The sequence below is a fragment of the Aphelocoma coerulescens genome, chromosome 4 (assembly GCF_041296385.1).
Source record: "Aphelocoma coerulescens isolate FSJ_1873_10779 chromosome 4, UR_Acoe_1.0, whole genome shotgun sequence".
In the NCBI taxonomy this organism is placed as follows: domain Eukaryota; kingdom Metazoa; phylum Chordata; class Aves; order Passeriformes; family Corvidae; genus Aphelocoma; species Aphelocoma coerulescens.
This window is the reverse complement of record NC_091017.1, coordinates 46,362,506-46,378,951: the sequence shown is the minus strand read 5'-3', so window position 1 is coordinate 46,378,951 and position 16,446 is coordinate 46,362,506. Positions and strand designations below refer to the sequence as shown.

Here is a 16,446-nt window from a genome sequence, read left to right as displayed (position 1 = left end):
GCCTGAGGAAGACAGATGTGACCTGGTGTTCCAGTGCAGTTTGGGGTTTTGTTCTTCTCTTTGAGCCCACAAAGCACAGAGATGCTGGACAGAAAAGCACATAGTCTTTAAAAAAATCAGGAGCAGCAGACAAAAGAAGAGAATAGAAAGGACTAAAAAGTGGGGGCGTATTTACATTCCTAAACATTTTTAAAATGAAAAACCTGCAACATCATGGTTTGAAGGGAAGTGCTGACAGGAGCACCTATCCTGAAGCAGCTTACCACCTTTTCTTCTCTAAGGTCTTTCTGATGAGCAGGGAAAGTGAAAAAGGGAAAGTAATGGAAAAGTGGGAGAAAGACACTCCAAGATTAGGATGACCTTTTGAGAGGGGAGGATGAGAAATGGGCCAGAAGAACTCTTGTGTCAAGTAACATGTAGGGGAAAAAAAAATCCCAACCTGAAGGAGAATAAATGTCAAAAAGAAGCAGAAGATGAGAGGATTCAATAGAAGGATATTCTAGAAAGCAAGATGTGAGGAAAACAAGACTAAAGAAACAATTGAGAGGCTGATGGAGAAAAAATCTGGAGAGAAGATCTCTCAAAAAAGTTATCTTACAGATGTAGATGCAGAGGGATGTAAATCTACTCAGTGCTCTCAGCAGAAAGGCATGACTTAACAGCAAGAGAGTACTTCCTCAGCCACACAGTGGCCCTAGACATTTTCAGTATGTTATAGGCCATGTTTCACCAAAAAGATGTCACTTGATCAAGATCTTCAGTTTACCTGTCAGCAGAGTAAGTACAAAGAGAATTCAATCCAGGCTTCCAAACAAGTTTTAAAGTGCAAGGTGTGGTAACTTTGAACAGTAGTTCCTTTCTAGGTAATGAATGATTAGCCTAATTTAGCACCTAAAATACAAGCACATCATAAAGATAGAAACAAAAACAAAGCACTCTGTGAGGGGGAGATCGTGCTTGCAAACTTTTCCAGTAATACTGAAAAGGCCTTGAAAATCTGAGTTTACCAAAACCCAAAACTGACTTTGCCTGTGCAAGGCACTAGGTCAGTGATGGCATAAAACCCTAACCAAACCCTGTCTGGGCTTTGGGTTTTTTCTCCCCTTTAACTCAAAATGCATAATTTCATGGAGATTGATTATAGTGGAAGCAGATGGATGAAGGGGAATGAGCAAAGACTAGAAATAGCATGGTAGTAGTATGTGCCACTAGCAGGTGACAAGCCAAGGTGCTTAAGACAGCACCTATTTCCAAGAGATGCTTTGTTTTTTATCTTGTAAGTGTTGTAAATTCTCATAGCTGACCTTGGCAAACAGCAGTTCTCATGGCACAGCTCTGGCAAATTTCCTGGACCCTAAACTTCCTCCAAACCTTCTTCCAGGTGGTAGTAGTGGGTTGGAAAATGGCACTTGAATGTTACATTGTCCACTTGGGCCTTTCCACTCAGCAGCTATCAGCTCTCTTGAAGAATGTGAAAAAAACTCCTTGCTAGAACCATTTCTCTTGGGTGTGTGCACCAGGTCCTCCTTTAGCTCATGAGGACAGAGAGGAGAGGAAAAGAGGGACCTGACACCTGTTTCCCTTGGCATCAGGAGGTCCTAATAGACTTCTCATTTCCTGGATTATGGGTGCATCTCAGCTGGGTACTCAGTGGAGATCACATTCCCCCTGCAGCTGTCAACTTCATGTCCCATCCAAACCACAAAAAAAGGTGTATTTTCTCCCTTGCACTCTTACTTAATGGCCCAAAGAGCTTTTATACAGCATAGGAGAAGACAGCAAGTTGATATGATGTTTGTTTTTCTGAGATTTCTGGTTTGTTGTGCAAGGTTTCCTAAGTGAGGGAGAGAAACAGCATGTTAAATGGAAATACAAGTATACTCTAAAAACCACCGATGAGTGCAAAGAATCCACTTAGAACATATAACCAAATGTTATTTAATATCTTAAAAAGTAACACAATCCAAAATGGATATTTCACACAACACTACATAAACAACATGAACACAATATTACCATATGGAGGGACTTTCAAATATAGACTTACAAAAATCCCTGTCCTTTTTTTTCCTTTAAATTATTATACTAAGCATGACAAGTAATCATCATTTACAATATGGTACACTGACACAATAAAAACCATGTTACAAATGTGCTGTTATAAATCAGTAACGTTAGGGAAGACATTTCATGAACTGCAATTATTTCATATGAAATACTATACAATATAAACAGAACATCCATCTTGGATGACCTTTACAGCAACCAGAGACCAAGTAATTTTTAAATTTTTTTTTTCAGTGCAAACACATTTATACAAGGCAGTCTTGGCTGCAAAACTCCCTTCTAACATACAGTAAGTCCCACTTGCATTTATTAACTCATTTAAACCTAATGCAACAGCCACATTCAGTCACTCACAGAAAATTACCTGCAGAATTATGATCCCTTTAAACTTAAAATCTCCTCCACACATAAAAGTAACATCTGTGCCAATTACTCCAAGGGCCCTTTCATACTTCTGGGTGGGTATCCTTTGGGTGGCTCTAACCGCTATACAACAGGAGGGCAGTGCACCACATGGAAAATCAATCACCCTTCCGAGGCGGGGCACATTGGCAGCAGTCACGGATCCCGGCTGGGTGGCTGTGCGTTTCAGCGGGGACTCAGCCCAGGCTGCCCTTCCAGAGCCAGGTGCGTGGCCTTCGGCTCCTTCTCTGCATTTAGTGTATTGGGGCGGGGGGAGGAACACGGAAACCCTCAGCTCAGAAATGAGCTTCAATGGAGTTAACGACCCATTCCCATCTCTCTCAGATCCTCGGAGATCAGGGGAGTTATGCCAGATTTACACGCGCATAACTGAAACCAACATTTAGAGCGCCATAAAAGAAGTGTGATAGTCCCGTTTTCTTCTAGCACCAGCTTGGCTTTTGGTGGGTCCACTGCAAGTGTCTCATGCAGTAATGATGCACTTTACTTATGCTGGGGGGAACATTTTAGATATATACCCTTTTTTTTAAAAGAATTTAGTAAAAAATAGAACTTTTCTCTCTAATACTGTACAGTTTTCTTCAGAAGAGCAAAGATAATTGTAAACTGTGGGTATGACACCAGATTAGGAGTGCTATTTGCTTTCTCAGCACAACAATTGTGTTGAGAAAAGCACTGCAAAATGTATTTGAAAAACAAATTTTTAATTAACATAACTGTTTCTAAAACCACTGCTGCCAGTACTCATATGACTGCAAACTTGGTTTTGGAACTGCTAATCCAAGAGTGTCTGCAGGGCTGTAATGTAGTTTCTTACTTAAATAAACTGAATGCATCAAAAGAATATTTTCAGAGTATAAACATGGAACACTTTGGTTAACTGTTAAACTTACTTCAGTAACTTTAAAAAAGCAACTAGCTAATAAGTTAGTCTGCAGACTCTCAGCCTTTGCTTTTTCCAAGGGGCCCAGACAAAAAGTAGGGTCAGCGAACTCTGCCTACCTCACAGGCAAGTGCTTCGAGACCCTCAGGCAAAAATGTGTGATTTAAGTGCGAAGTATTATCTGTGTTCATGATGGCCTCTGAATACTGGTTTGCTTGCTCTCTTTTCTAACAATGACTACTGCTGGCAAGCACTTAGGCCATGGTTTTCATTAAAATATTTGTTTTCCAATACATTTTTATTTTTAAAGTTGAGTGAACGTTGTTTCGCATATAACAGTCATTTTACAGTGGTGCAGGGAGTCAAATGGCTAATGATTTCTTCTAAATTTTAACTGAAATACTTAAAATGGCAAAAATAGCTCAACTGATGATTGTATATTAATTTGCATAAGGATAACGGTACTAGGTTTGCTGAAAGGTGTTCATAAATCGGGATTTGTATGTAATGCGATCTGCTTAGGTTCGACTGCCACTTTCTTCCTTTGGTTTTTGGAAAAATCTTTCTTTCTTCCCTCTTGAAAGGTGGCTTGTTGCAGCTGGCTACTTTTCAAAAGCCAGCTTAATTTTTCTTGGAAACTTGCCCAAGCTCTTTGAACAATAGGCACATACCTCAAGTAGGGACCCTCATACTGCTCCCAGACACGTCAATTAAAGGCTGTTGGTAATTTCTATAGGAGCAAATGTTTTAGATGCACACAATCTAGAGACCAGAGTGCGTATCATTAGAGAAAGAGCTGTTTAAACACCCTTGCCAGTTCAGAGAAACCATGATGTACTAATGTTGACAAAGATGGAGGCAGAATAGGGCCCCAAGTATCTGAAGGCTGCCAAGAAAATACCCAGAGTGTCTTCTGTTAAACCCTAAACTGTCAATCGTATTTCACAGACTGTAGATGTTTCTAATTTGCTAAATTACAAATACATTTTCAAGTTCTACCAGGCAGAAATTTTAGCAGTAACTGGGGAGAGGATGGAAGGTTTCATCCTCCCTTTCACTTTTATCCCAATTATGCAGCCTTGTCAGTCTTTAAGTGACTCATCTGAAAGCCATCTTATTAACATTGTAGAAGGAAATTGTGGCAATGGAAACATGATGACTTCATATGCAAGCTTTGACACACAAGAGAACGCCATGACCTAATGCTTCAAAGTTTCTAACCTTGCTTTGTACAATACACTTTTCATGTTGCTGCATTTCATCAAATTCATGGAGGTAGTTATATGTGTAAAAAAAATTACCATAAAAGTAACATGTTGTATTATAATAATACATATTAAGTGTGCAAAATGCCGACAGATTTGTGTTGACCCTTTACAGTTGAACACAACACAGATTCAACCTAATCTAACTCTGTAAACCTTTAAATTGATACATTAGAAGAATGATAGATAAGCAACCACATAATACAAGGCTATGATTTCATCAAAGGATTAGGGTGACATAAAGCACTCAAGCTCCACTCTCGTGGTTTTGTTACCAGAACCTCAAGATGGAATTTTCTTATTTTCCATTGTTGATTTTAAAAGGAAAAAAAAAAATCAAGATTAGAACGTTTCTATTTGAAACGTCTGTTTACATTCCATATTCCAAGAGTCACATTAATATTGGTACAATGCCATGTCAACATTAATATGACATTTATGTTGTCTGCTGGTCTCTGGGAACTTTAGGAAATAACATACTATACAGTTTATAGGTATGTACTATCACATTTTGTTGGAATGATGTCTTCTGTACAACCAGCTGCCTGCACAAATTCTGACTAGCTTATGACAAACAATTATTTCCCCAAAGGTGAAACCTGTTTCTGCTCTTCACATTTTAATACTGCCATTAGTACTTCAGATCATCACTGTAAGTTTTTTTATCATTTCGACATTTTTATTTACTGAATTGATACATACTACTGATGTCAGAGCTCATCTCAGAAACAAAATCACAGTCAGCCACTGCATAGTATATGACAATTCCCCACAAAAACTCTGACTCAACAGTTTGCATGGAATAAGTACGGCTGGAGTTACATATTGAATAATAAGATGCGTCATGCAAAGCATTATATGGTAATTAGAGCACATCTTGGAAGGTATGATAAGGCAGAAGGCTAAAGGCCAAGTGACTTTGATAACCAACCAAAAGCACAATAATTTCCTTTATGTGCACTGAAAGGTCTTATTGCTCCTATGAAATGGAAATTATACACTGAAATCAATGAAAACAGACCCGTGCCTTGACTGGGTATTCTTGACAGAACTGGAAACCGATTGTGTGCAGAGTAAGAAAGCTGTTTTGTAAGTACATGAACTCTATCCGACGGTGTAACATAAGGCTGAATCTTCAGTAAAGACTTCTGATGACAATAGAGAACATAAGTGAAGCTCAAATAACTTTGTATACAGAGTAATAAATGTCACCAGAACCTGATGAAAATACTGGGGTTTAATATGTACAGTTGGGTTTCATACCTGTGTACTACAAGAGCTAGACAGGGTAAATGGCCCTTTTCTATGAAACAATTTGGGCTGTTGCACATTTTAGTATCTGTGTTATCTTCCACCAGTTTGTCTGTTCTGATAAAAAACAGTTTGTTGCACTACCAGGTTGCATGAGTAACAGAGCAGAATGTGACCCTATACCTAAAATTACTCTTGGAGTTTAACTATCTGTAGAATTTACTCTGCAGTAATTAGCATAGTACTAATTACATTGGAGTAACAGTTTAGGGAGAGCAATTAGGATGTACCATGCCTGCAGAACTCAGATTTCTACTGCAAACCAAGTGGACACATTGAATTTCTAGAAACCAGACATGTCCATAAAATGCTAAATTGCAAGTAACATCCACTGAATAAAAAGGCCAGAAGTTTATAATTCTCTAAATTTTGTTCTCTGATAATCATTACATTGTATGCTATTTTTAATAGCCTAATTTAGGCACTCTATTTAATAAGCTACATAAAATAGATTTATGTCCTTCCACTAGAAAGAAATCAATTCTTCAGGCCATACTTGTCATTTATATCATAAAGGATATTTTTGTTCCAAGAAATTAGTTATCCTGATTCCTATATTAATGGCAAGTTGCAATACCAGAAGTGACACAAGAATTAGATTCTTAAAATATGTGAATTATACTGAAGACATTTAATATATTTTGTGTCACTCCACATTGTGGCTCCATGACAGTTACATCTTTCCCTTTCCTCCCCACTCCCCCCTCTATGCAAAGGCCCACCTCCTCACTGGTGACTATGGAAGGTCAAGTAGCAAGTCTCATTAAGTAAACATCTCTCATATTTTTGAAACAAAAGGAGGAGCCGCCTCCCTACCCACCCTCCATACCTAGAAAAAAAGCAAACCAAAACAAACCCCAAACCTCCTTTTACTCGCTTAACCAGGTATTTGTAAAATTGTGTCACAAAAATGCACAGTGAAAATGACTGATCAGTATTAATAATTCACATATAGAGCTGAGGTCATGACTTGTCATGTTTGGCATTGTTTTTCCTCATGGTGATCCTGGCTGGTTACTTTCAGCAGTGGCTCAGTTTTTGAAGGAAAAAAATGATGAACTCTGCAGCAGAGTTTAGCCTCTGACCAGGGGCATCACACATCTGTGGCATTTTTTTAAATGAAGTTGGCAACTGCATGGACATTGAAAATGCAGATTACACTTACAGTGTCTAGACTTTCATATATGTGCTCAGTTACAATTAAGTGAAGCAAAAAGTGTACATATTATCCCTACTGCTATTCTGTTGCTACAGAGCCGCAAATGTGAAAAGCAATACCTTGAAATAAAGATTTCTTTGTTGCCCCTAGCCTACATAGCAGCACAGTTTAAGTAAACACTAAAACTGTGGTTGAGACGCTTGTTTTATTTTTCCCCGAAGATGTAAACATCAGTCCCAGTGTCGTAAACTTTGCTGTATAGGATGAGACAGACGATCTGAGGCAGGCTGACTATCAGACACTAGTGACAGAAGCTTGCAGGCAGTTACCAGGTTTCTGCAGTTTCTCAGCTTCACTCGTGGGTGGGTCTGCAGTGGCTCGGAAGTTGAACGTTGGGCCTGCGCCACCATGTGCAGGGCTCAGAGCGGGGTTCTGACGTCTGTTGCTTTCAACAATACTTGAAGTGTTGGATGCCAGGCTCTCACGAGTACTGGAACGGAAAAGAAATATATATACACACTCATATATGACATGCCTATATATCTATCGACCAGAGAGGAAAGGAGAATAGAGTGTTTTATAACAGGTTTCCTGTGTTTGTGTGTAACGTCACACCAATAAATCATCTCTTTTTGACAGTACACATATGTTCCTCCAAAACACGTCCCAGAGGTGCTCAGCAGTCATCATACCATAACACAGGTATAGCATTAAGCACAGCTGAAACTGTCCCACAAATTGTAAGCTGAACCAGTATCAAGCATCTGAATTTTTCTCCCAAGGAAATAGCTTTCATCTTGCACTTGGAATGTGCTAGTTTTTTTTCCTGACTGGTGCAGTTTTGCACAAAGCAGCTTCATCAAATAAGCTCTGTGAACTAGGCAGACCTAGGACAGCAATCATATAACACAGCATCCTCTGCTGTCTCCTCTTCTATGTATGTTTTTGTACACAAGATATTAAATAAAAGTTTTACCTTACATTAAACCCACAATACTTCTAAACGCAACACTTCAATTTTGCTTTGCAACTGAGATGATTGCAACTCACCAAAACAATGAGAAATCTTAACAGCCTGGTCCGTGATGTGCCCTGAACAACTAGTGCTGCTATTTCATTCAGAAAATGGACAATGTTCCTTTAGGTCTAATGTATAATTTAACCACAAGAGTGACAGGACACTTAACACTTTTAAAGATTAAGCCTTTTAACGATACATCTAATTATGAATGCAGAGAAGCCTGTATTTTAGTCTACAGCTTTTAAAAAACTCGGACATGACATGCTAAGGCTACTTTTACCAGTACTACTCTTTGTGTTGTCTTTACATTACTAAACAATTTTTGATCTCCAAGTAATGTGTGCCTGTTCAGAAACGGATTTGCTTTCAAACAGCCATGTGGGCCCCTGGTTATGTATCCTTCACCTGTAGCCCTGCTTCTTTGTAAAATGACATCATCACTTGCTATGGAGATTTTACAGAATACATTTAGAGGACTGAATGCAGTTGTTAAATAAGCACTAGAAACAAGGATACTAATGACAAAAGTTTTATAGTCAGTTTAAAGTCAACCTAAATGTACCTGCTACTGAAAGGGGCAGCTCTTGCCTGCCTTGTGTGGACCTGACCCTGCCACATGTTTCTGCTGCTTCCCTGACTAAGCCTTGCAGGCAGCCAGACAGATCAGGGACCACTCTCAGTTAAATACTAGCCCTATGAAAAAAAACCAAAACATTAGTGCTAGCATTAGGGGAAGAGTAGGAATGCACAGCTTTAGATGTAGCAGGGGAGAAATGTGTCAGTGCATGGCATAGGGGAAGGAAAAAACACTTTTCCTAGTTGTAGGGCAGCTTTAAATAATCTTAAACTGACTGAGTCTGGAAAATCAATAAGGCTTTTAGGAAAACTCTCAGATCTTTTAAACTGGTCAAAATGGTACTGATACTCTTCTGCCAATGATTGTCTTATTTTCCACAGTTCCAAAGAGCTATGATGGGTGACACACACAGTAAATGATTTCTGTGAGCTGCAATGATGTATGGTGCACTTCTCTTGCTCATTTCTTGATTCCTCTACCTCTGCTTTTTAATGAAAATAGATGCAAATCTTAGTTTTCAGAGATGATTTAGTATTATATCATTCTTTAGGGGACCACCAATTCCAGATCTTCAAACATGCTCAACTCTGATATTACAAACTGACCGTTACAACATGCATACATATAAAAACTGCATTGAAAAATTTGCATGCCGAGTAATGCCAAAATTAACTTCTTTAGGTGACAAAGGAGCAACAGTATTATATAAGCTCTAAAAATAAAGGAATAAAATTAATCTTGACAGCTAACATTTACTATATATAATTTGCAAAAAAGCAATGCACAAAATATTGTGAGGCTTTTTCTCCCAATGGTGATTAATATGTTCACACATTTTGCATAAAAATACTTTGGAAGTCAAATGACCATTGCACATCTCTTTAACTACACCCATTTCTTTCTAAATTTTTTTACTGTCCTTTTTTCAATTTATCAGACTTTTTACTGTCCTTTTTTTCAATTTATCAGACTTTTATAATGTGAAATTGGTAATTTTGATTCCCCAAACAATGTTGCACACTTCAGCTTGAACGAAAAGAAAAAGATACCACCTCAGGAAGCAGAGTTACATCATCAGTGGAGGCTAGAAGAATATACCTCTGGAACATCGCTATATGCACAAACTGGTCTTCTGTTCTTCCCTAGCCATCTGCTAAAGGACACTGCCAAACCTAGGTGAGTATTACCAGATGGATGCTGGATGGCTATTTTGTATTTCCTGGAAAAGGGCTGTGGAGTGAATTTTTTATTATAAGGTAGGATAAAAATAACAGCATGGTACTTTTAGCCAAAGGGCTGAATTCACCCTCAGTTCAATTTATTTTTAGAGACTTATACCAAGGAGTGACCAGAACTCAGGAAAATCATCAAATTTAGTAATTTTGATGCAAAGTTAATGAAAAAGCTTTTCAATATCCAGACTATATGCTGGTCTCACAAAACAAAATACCCTACAGAATGTTTTGGTTTGGGTTTTTTTAAGCTTACTTTATGTGGCCTTGCCAAAAAATGGTATTTGTTAATAAGTAAACAGTAAAATTTAAAAAAAAAAAAGTGTGGAACACAAATATTGTTGAAAGCTGTTCATCTGTTTCCCTTTTGATTTAAACAAAGTAGTATAGCAGCACTAAATCCAGTATGCTCACCATATCCTGTTTTCTTGCTAGCTAAGTTTAACATAGACAGAAATTTTAGCTTTTGTGTAAATAATTAGGGAAGAAAATGTCTACCATTGCATTAATCAGAAACACAAGCTTGATATTCAGCTAGCATACAAAACAGTAGTCCAAGAACTGATTTTTAATGCAGTCGATATCCTGTCCTGGAGGTCATTCTCATACTCTGAGGAGTAGGACAAGCTGAGCAAGAAGCAAATACCACAACAGACTCCCCCACAAAAACTGTCTGCAAGTATAGCACTTTAACTACAGGAAGAGATCATGTTTAAAAAAGAAAAGTGCCAACAGTGTCATACAACAGTTCTCTGTGAGAACGATGTCAGGCATCTGCAGAACAATCAATAACACAAATTCAAAACCTTTTCAAGCTTCCTTTTTAGGGTGGACTCAGTTGTATGATTTACTCAAATTATTTCTCAAATTTTTTACTCAGAAAAACTATATATTCGTTAGAAGCCTGCTCTAGTTTGATATATCTCTGCAAGCTGCACCAAGCTCACTAATTTCTGTCTTGTCATTAACATCAAGTGGGAGTAACCACCAAATCCAAAGGAATTTCTTCCAGAGTGACAGGACTTCAACTGAAAATAAAATTTAGTCCTGTGCAGAAACAGGAAATCCTTCAAATGCCTCTCTGAGAGCCTTTGCTATAGATGTAAAAAAAAATATATACTTCTGAGGAATAAGAACACCATTTACAGGGGAAAATAAAAAAAGTCACAAAAAAATCCAACCAAAAAAACCCCATTTTTTTTTCATGTAATACAAAATCAGTCTTGGAGGTTTTATTTTTAAACACAGGCAATAAATAATTTAAGCTTAAGTAAGACACTCTAAGAGAACTACTACTGTAAATTATTTCTGTGTTCTTGGAGTCATTGTTCTGAACTCTGATGAGTTGCTATGCAGGCGAAACAAAACTGGTCAAGCTCCATTCCATCAAGGATCTAGGACTGCCAAAGGTCAGAGAGATAAGGAAGAAGGCTCGAGTAAAGGAATCTTAACCTGGAAATGAACTCGTGAAATCTCCAGGGCGGGGATTGCACCAACTCTCTCCTCCCTACACTTTAAGACTTCTAGCACACTGAGACTTCCACGATGCCTGAAATCCCTGGAATAGTAATTACTAACCAGCACCACCACACGCAAATATCTGGACTCTTTTCCCAAGTATCTTAGACAAGGCACCTCTCTCTCAGCAGTGTTGTTACATCTGAAGTTCAAATATCCTGAGCACTTTTTACTTGTAGAGGGAGTGGCTATTCCAGTCTCACCAGTTTGGAGTGGTGACTAGATACACTTCCAAAATTTTTGAAGAAAACAAACAAGGAAGCCCAAACACAAACCAGTATAATTTGTTTTTCTTTTTGTCTGAGCCAAAGATTATGCCACCTAGTCAGGACTAATCTTTCCATTAGTCTTGTTGATGGTATCTTAGAGGGAAAGGGAAGGGAAGAGTTTGCAGGAGCTCATCCCTTTTATTCTAAAAGCAAACACAAGTTTAATACAGAAAAAAAAGGATACAGGGAGGTTTTCAGCAAACAGAAAATGAACTAATACAGAGTCAATGCCGCAAATGGTCATTGGTTTCTTACTGTATGGTGGGAAACCTACACATCTGAATAGAGGATTCCAGAGCTGTAGAAAACACAGTCTCAAAATGTGTGAAATTTTTTAATAGAGCCCTACGTTCTGTCACCAGTATCACACACCCATAAAACCGTAAATGGAACTTCCTAGTCTGTAAAGCTGCAATGAATGTGACAGTCCTACCGTGGAGAGTTGAACCCGCTGTCCACAGTAATGCTGCTGCTGTCCATGCTGTCCAGGCGGGCTGAGTGGGTGGCTCTCTGGTTGTTGCTATTTTCTGTTTCCTTTGGGGTGAGAAGAGTAAGATTCTTCTCAAACTTTCGCTGCAGATCCCTTTCCTTTTCTCTCTCTAGGAGCCACTGCATCGTACCAACATCGTCCCTGTTCTTTTCTTCCTCGGCATTTTTGTTGGCTCCTTCCTCTGAGTCATCATCATCAGATACATTGTAGTAGTCAAAGGAGGCCTCCTGGTTCCCGGTTGTCTCCTGCTGTCTCTGAGAAACGGGCATGACTTGTGTGACTGAGGTTACCATCGCTTGTTCAAGTTTCTCACATCTGACTGGCAATGTGTCAGAGGGGGTCTTTTGATGGGGCTTTAGCAGAGGTGTGTTAGACTTATGGTAACTATTCACAGAAAGAGTGTTGTGTAGAGGCTTAAAGAGTGTATCCTTGCTAAATATTTCTTTCCTTTTATCAAGGCTGCTTGATTCAGTGCTATGGTGTTGAACCAGCCGCCCGTTTGCAATCACCTCTGGAGTTTGGCCAGCAATCACTGAACCACTGCTTGGGCCCTTTGGGGACTCCTCCTTGTGCACCCCAGGCTCCCTAGCAATATGTTGAGACTGTCTTTCTGTGGGAGTAATTTTTTTTAGCCCATCTGTCCCTGTTAACGTATCATGATCCTCTTTATTCTTTCCCAGTGGTGATGGAGCAGTAAGCACAGTCTCACTGGATGTGTTGCACTGAAAATAGTCATCAACTGCAGATTTTGTTGTGCAGGAGTTGAGCTCACTATATGATGGCAAATTCTCTGTAGGCTTGCCTTGTTCCAATAGGCTACAAGAACTGGGGGTTTCTACACCACCACCAGCTATTTCAGGGATGCAAGTCTCTTTGTAGCTTGCAGATGAAATCAGAGCCCTTTGATGACTGAGAGACTGAGATGGCCTTAAGGTACTATCATCAATGTAGGTTTGGCTAGTTGTTTGGTCATCTGGGCTACAGCCTTCACCTATATCTTCAGGTGTGCCTAAAGTAGCTGAGCCCAGAGGTCCCTTGGAGTTATCCATTGATCTAGACCTTTCTTTAGCCTTACTGGACCGCTCATTCCTTGATCGTCTATCCTGTGTATGGCTGTGGCTCCGATGGACCTTGGAGTGGGAGCTTCCCCTGGAAGGTTCAGGGAAAGGCATTTCAGTTCTTCTTTTGGCCAGTTCACCAGACACATCCCACTCTGGTGTCATGGGAAAGTGAGATTCAATCATGTTAGGATTGCTGTGCATTATATAATTATCTCCCTTGTGTTCTATTATAAAACAGCCTTCCCGTGGGGATCGAGTCAAGGGATCATAGAACTCATACTCCCTTTCAGCAGGTATATCCAAATGAGAGCCATCTGATGGGTCTCCTTTGGACACCCGGGTCTTGCTGTGAGACCTCGATTTCCCATGAGACTTTCTGTGATTCCTGCTCTTTTTACTTCGCCCACTGTGGTGAGCTGAAGATCCTGCTTTGCTTCGTTGAGCTTTTTCTTCTTCAAGTTTCTTCATTAGTGCAGTGTGTCTCATGACATTTTCCACAGTCAAGTCTGGGTTAATGCGCCTAATAATCTCCATTTCTACCTCTCTAGGTATAGTGGTAGGGGTGTCCTCATCCCTTAGCGGCCACTCCTCTGGAGGAAACTGGGCAGAGAAATTTGCCAACTGTTTGGTCTTATCCTTCTTAAAACTTAATCGGAATAATTTGAGTCCAAATTTCTTAGACTGCTTTTCTACATCCTTAGGCTTTGTGAGTGTCTCTGCTTTATATGAAAAATTGACAGTACTTTTACTTTTCTCAGTAGGTGGGACCTGACATAACGAAGGAGGACAGTATGAGTCTTTACAGTCTTTTGCTGATTTCCTCTGTAGGGTAGATGCATGCATGCTGTGCATGTCTTCTCTGCAACAATGGCAGGAGTCGCAGTGGTTTTTGGGTAGTGTTCGGTCCCTGACACATCCCGAGGTGGAGGGAGTTATAGTTCCTTGTTGTGGAGAGGTACATTGAGACCTGTCAGGTATCCTCTCATCCAAATGGTACCATTTACTGTTAGTTCTTATGAGAGATGGTGTTATAAAGTAAGTCTGCGGGGTTACAATGAAATAACCATCCGGAGTTGGGTATATTTTCCTCTCCCGTACAAGCATATTCAAAGTATGTCGAAGGATTTCTGGACTGGGTGTTGGAACTCCTGGAAATGACAGTAAACACATATCAGGAAGTGCACAAAACTGTGTCAGACACTTTGGTTTCCCCCTCCCCAACAAAAAGCTAGTTTTTCCAATGTGCAAGCTGGAATATGCTGAACAAACAACTCTAGTAAAGCATTTTGTTAGGCATTCTCTTCTCTGTTTATTTCTCCACTTATCTCCTACACTTCAGACATATCAATTATTAATTAAATAGAAAGGAGGCCATTAATAAAATGCAAAAAAAAAAAACCCAAGAGAACTTCTAGTCACTTCCAATGTGCAGGTGACCTTAAGCTACAAGATGGAATCACTGAAAATCAGAGTGTCAGGGGAAATATTCCACTTTTATTCCTCTTCCAACTAAGTATTTATATCCAAATTCACCAGAACTATTCTTATAATGCCTTGTCACATACAAAACAGTAGTTACTTGTTATTTTGGATGCCTAAGCTGCTTTTTCCACAGAATACTACGCAGTAAAAAAAAGCAGTTCCTCAAACTGTCCCTTTATCACAATCCTGATTTAACTGATTTGCTCTCCCATTAAAATATGTTTCAACTACATCAGCTGCTACAAAACAGAGACATCCTGAATAATACAGTTCATCTTACCTAGAAAGACCTTTCCATTATGCTGGAAGTTACAGATTTAGGTCCCAAAAATTTACTTCTCAGAGTCGCTTGTCTTTCATGTGAGATGTGAGGGACGCTATCTAAGTGCATGTATTGCATACTGAGAGAGAGACAAATGTGACTACCCTGCATCAATGGCGTATGGTAGACTTGGCATTGTCTAAATTGAAGCCAGATCCTTCCCACTACCAGTGCACCTGCTGGATTCAGTGGTGCTGGACCAAGCCTTCAATACTTTACTAGATAAAACACTAAGTTGCATGCTGTGTCTAGGAGTAAGTTCCATCTAGATCTAAGGAAACAAGAACTTCAGTTCACAAACTAGTTTTAAAAACTCTGTTTATGCTGAATAAAAAAATTAAAATGCTTCCAAGCTATCAGTGGAAAAAGCTATCTTCAATCAATACATTTTGTTTAAATAAAATGCATTTTAATTTTGAGTACTAGTGTGGTTTACATTTTTAGAACTAGAGACATTTCTTTTAAAGGTTTGGATGGTCTACTTTAAACGAAAAAGTTATTATTATTAATTCTGGGTCTTAGTTTTCTCTTAAACAAAAGTAATTTAGGGAATAAAAAATCAAGAGAGCAACTTAGGTTGGAAGAGAACCCATCTGGTCAGCACCCCTACTCAAATCCTGGCCAATTTAGATCAGGTTGGCCAGGACCTTCACAAGTCAAACTCTGTCTTGAAGAACAGAATTTCAATGCATGCAAAAACGTTTCAGTGAAGCATATGCTTTTTACAAAAACTCTTCATGGAGAAATCTCAGCCAGGGTACCTGCCACAAACACAGTATCTCCAGTAGCACACAGTGTCTGGTCACCAACTCATCTCCGACACGTCAAAGGTTGAAGCCTGCAAGCTCACTGATCTCCTTGTGACAGCAACACCCATTAAAAGCAACAAGAAAAAGTGTACTAATTCCTCAACTCATCCTCTTTCTTGCAACTGGGTTGCAGGCAACATAGTAAATATTCTTATGTCTGACTTTGAGTGTTGTTTGAACTTAGTGACATGACCATACTACTCATATCCATAACTAAAATCTTAAAATGGAAACAGCAAAGGGTTAGGAACAACATGGACACGAGTGAAAGCAGTTACAACACAGAAGGAACCAGCAAGAAGTACACAGGGACATGTGCTGGTTTTGACTGGGGTAGAGTTAATATATTTCATGCACAGTCCATAGTGCTGAAATATTTGGGGCCACTTTGGATGTGAGAGGCCAAGATAGGATATAATTTGAGATCATAAATGAGAATGAAAATTGGAAAAAATTATGGAGAATCAGGAGCTTGCATTTGCTCCCCTTTTCATGCAGGTGTCCATAATTTCTGTAATAATCTGAGAGAGAGTAACAAAGCCCCCAAGAACCTCTGG

At 39.2% G+C, this 16,446-nt stretch overlaps 1 protein-coding gene across 1 annotated transcript in view; it reads right to left on the bottom strand.

The window, feature by feature from the left end:
• Window positions 1–1,924: 1,924 nt before the first annotated feature.
• Window positions 1,925–16,446, bottom strand: part of STOX2 (storkhead box 2) — a 74,449-nt gene continuing 59,927 nt past the window's right edge. Inside the window, exons 3-4 of the mRNA XM_069013840.1 lie at window positions 12,159–14,424; window positions 1,925–7,598 (exon numbers count right to left, since the gene is read on the bottom strand). Of these exons, the coding sequence (XP_068869941.1) occupies window positions 7,403–7,598; window positions 12,159–14,424 (2,462 nt within the window). The 3' untranslated portion in view covers window positions 1,925–7,402. The remainder of the gene's footprint in view (window positions 7,599–12,158; window positions 14,425–16,446) is intronic.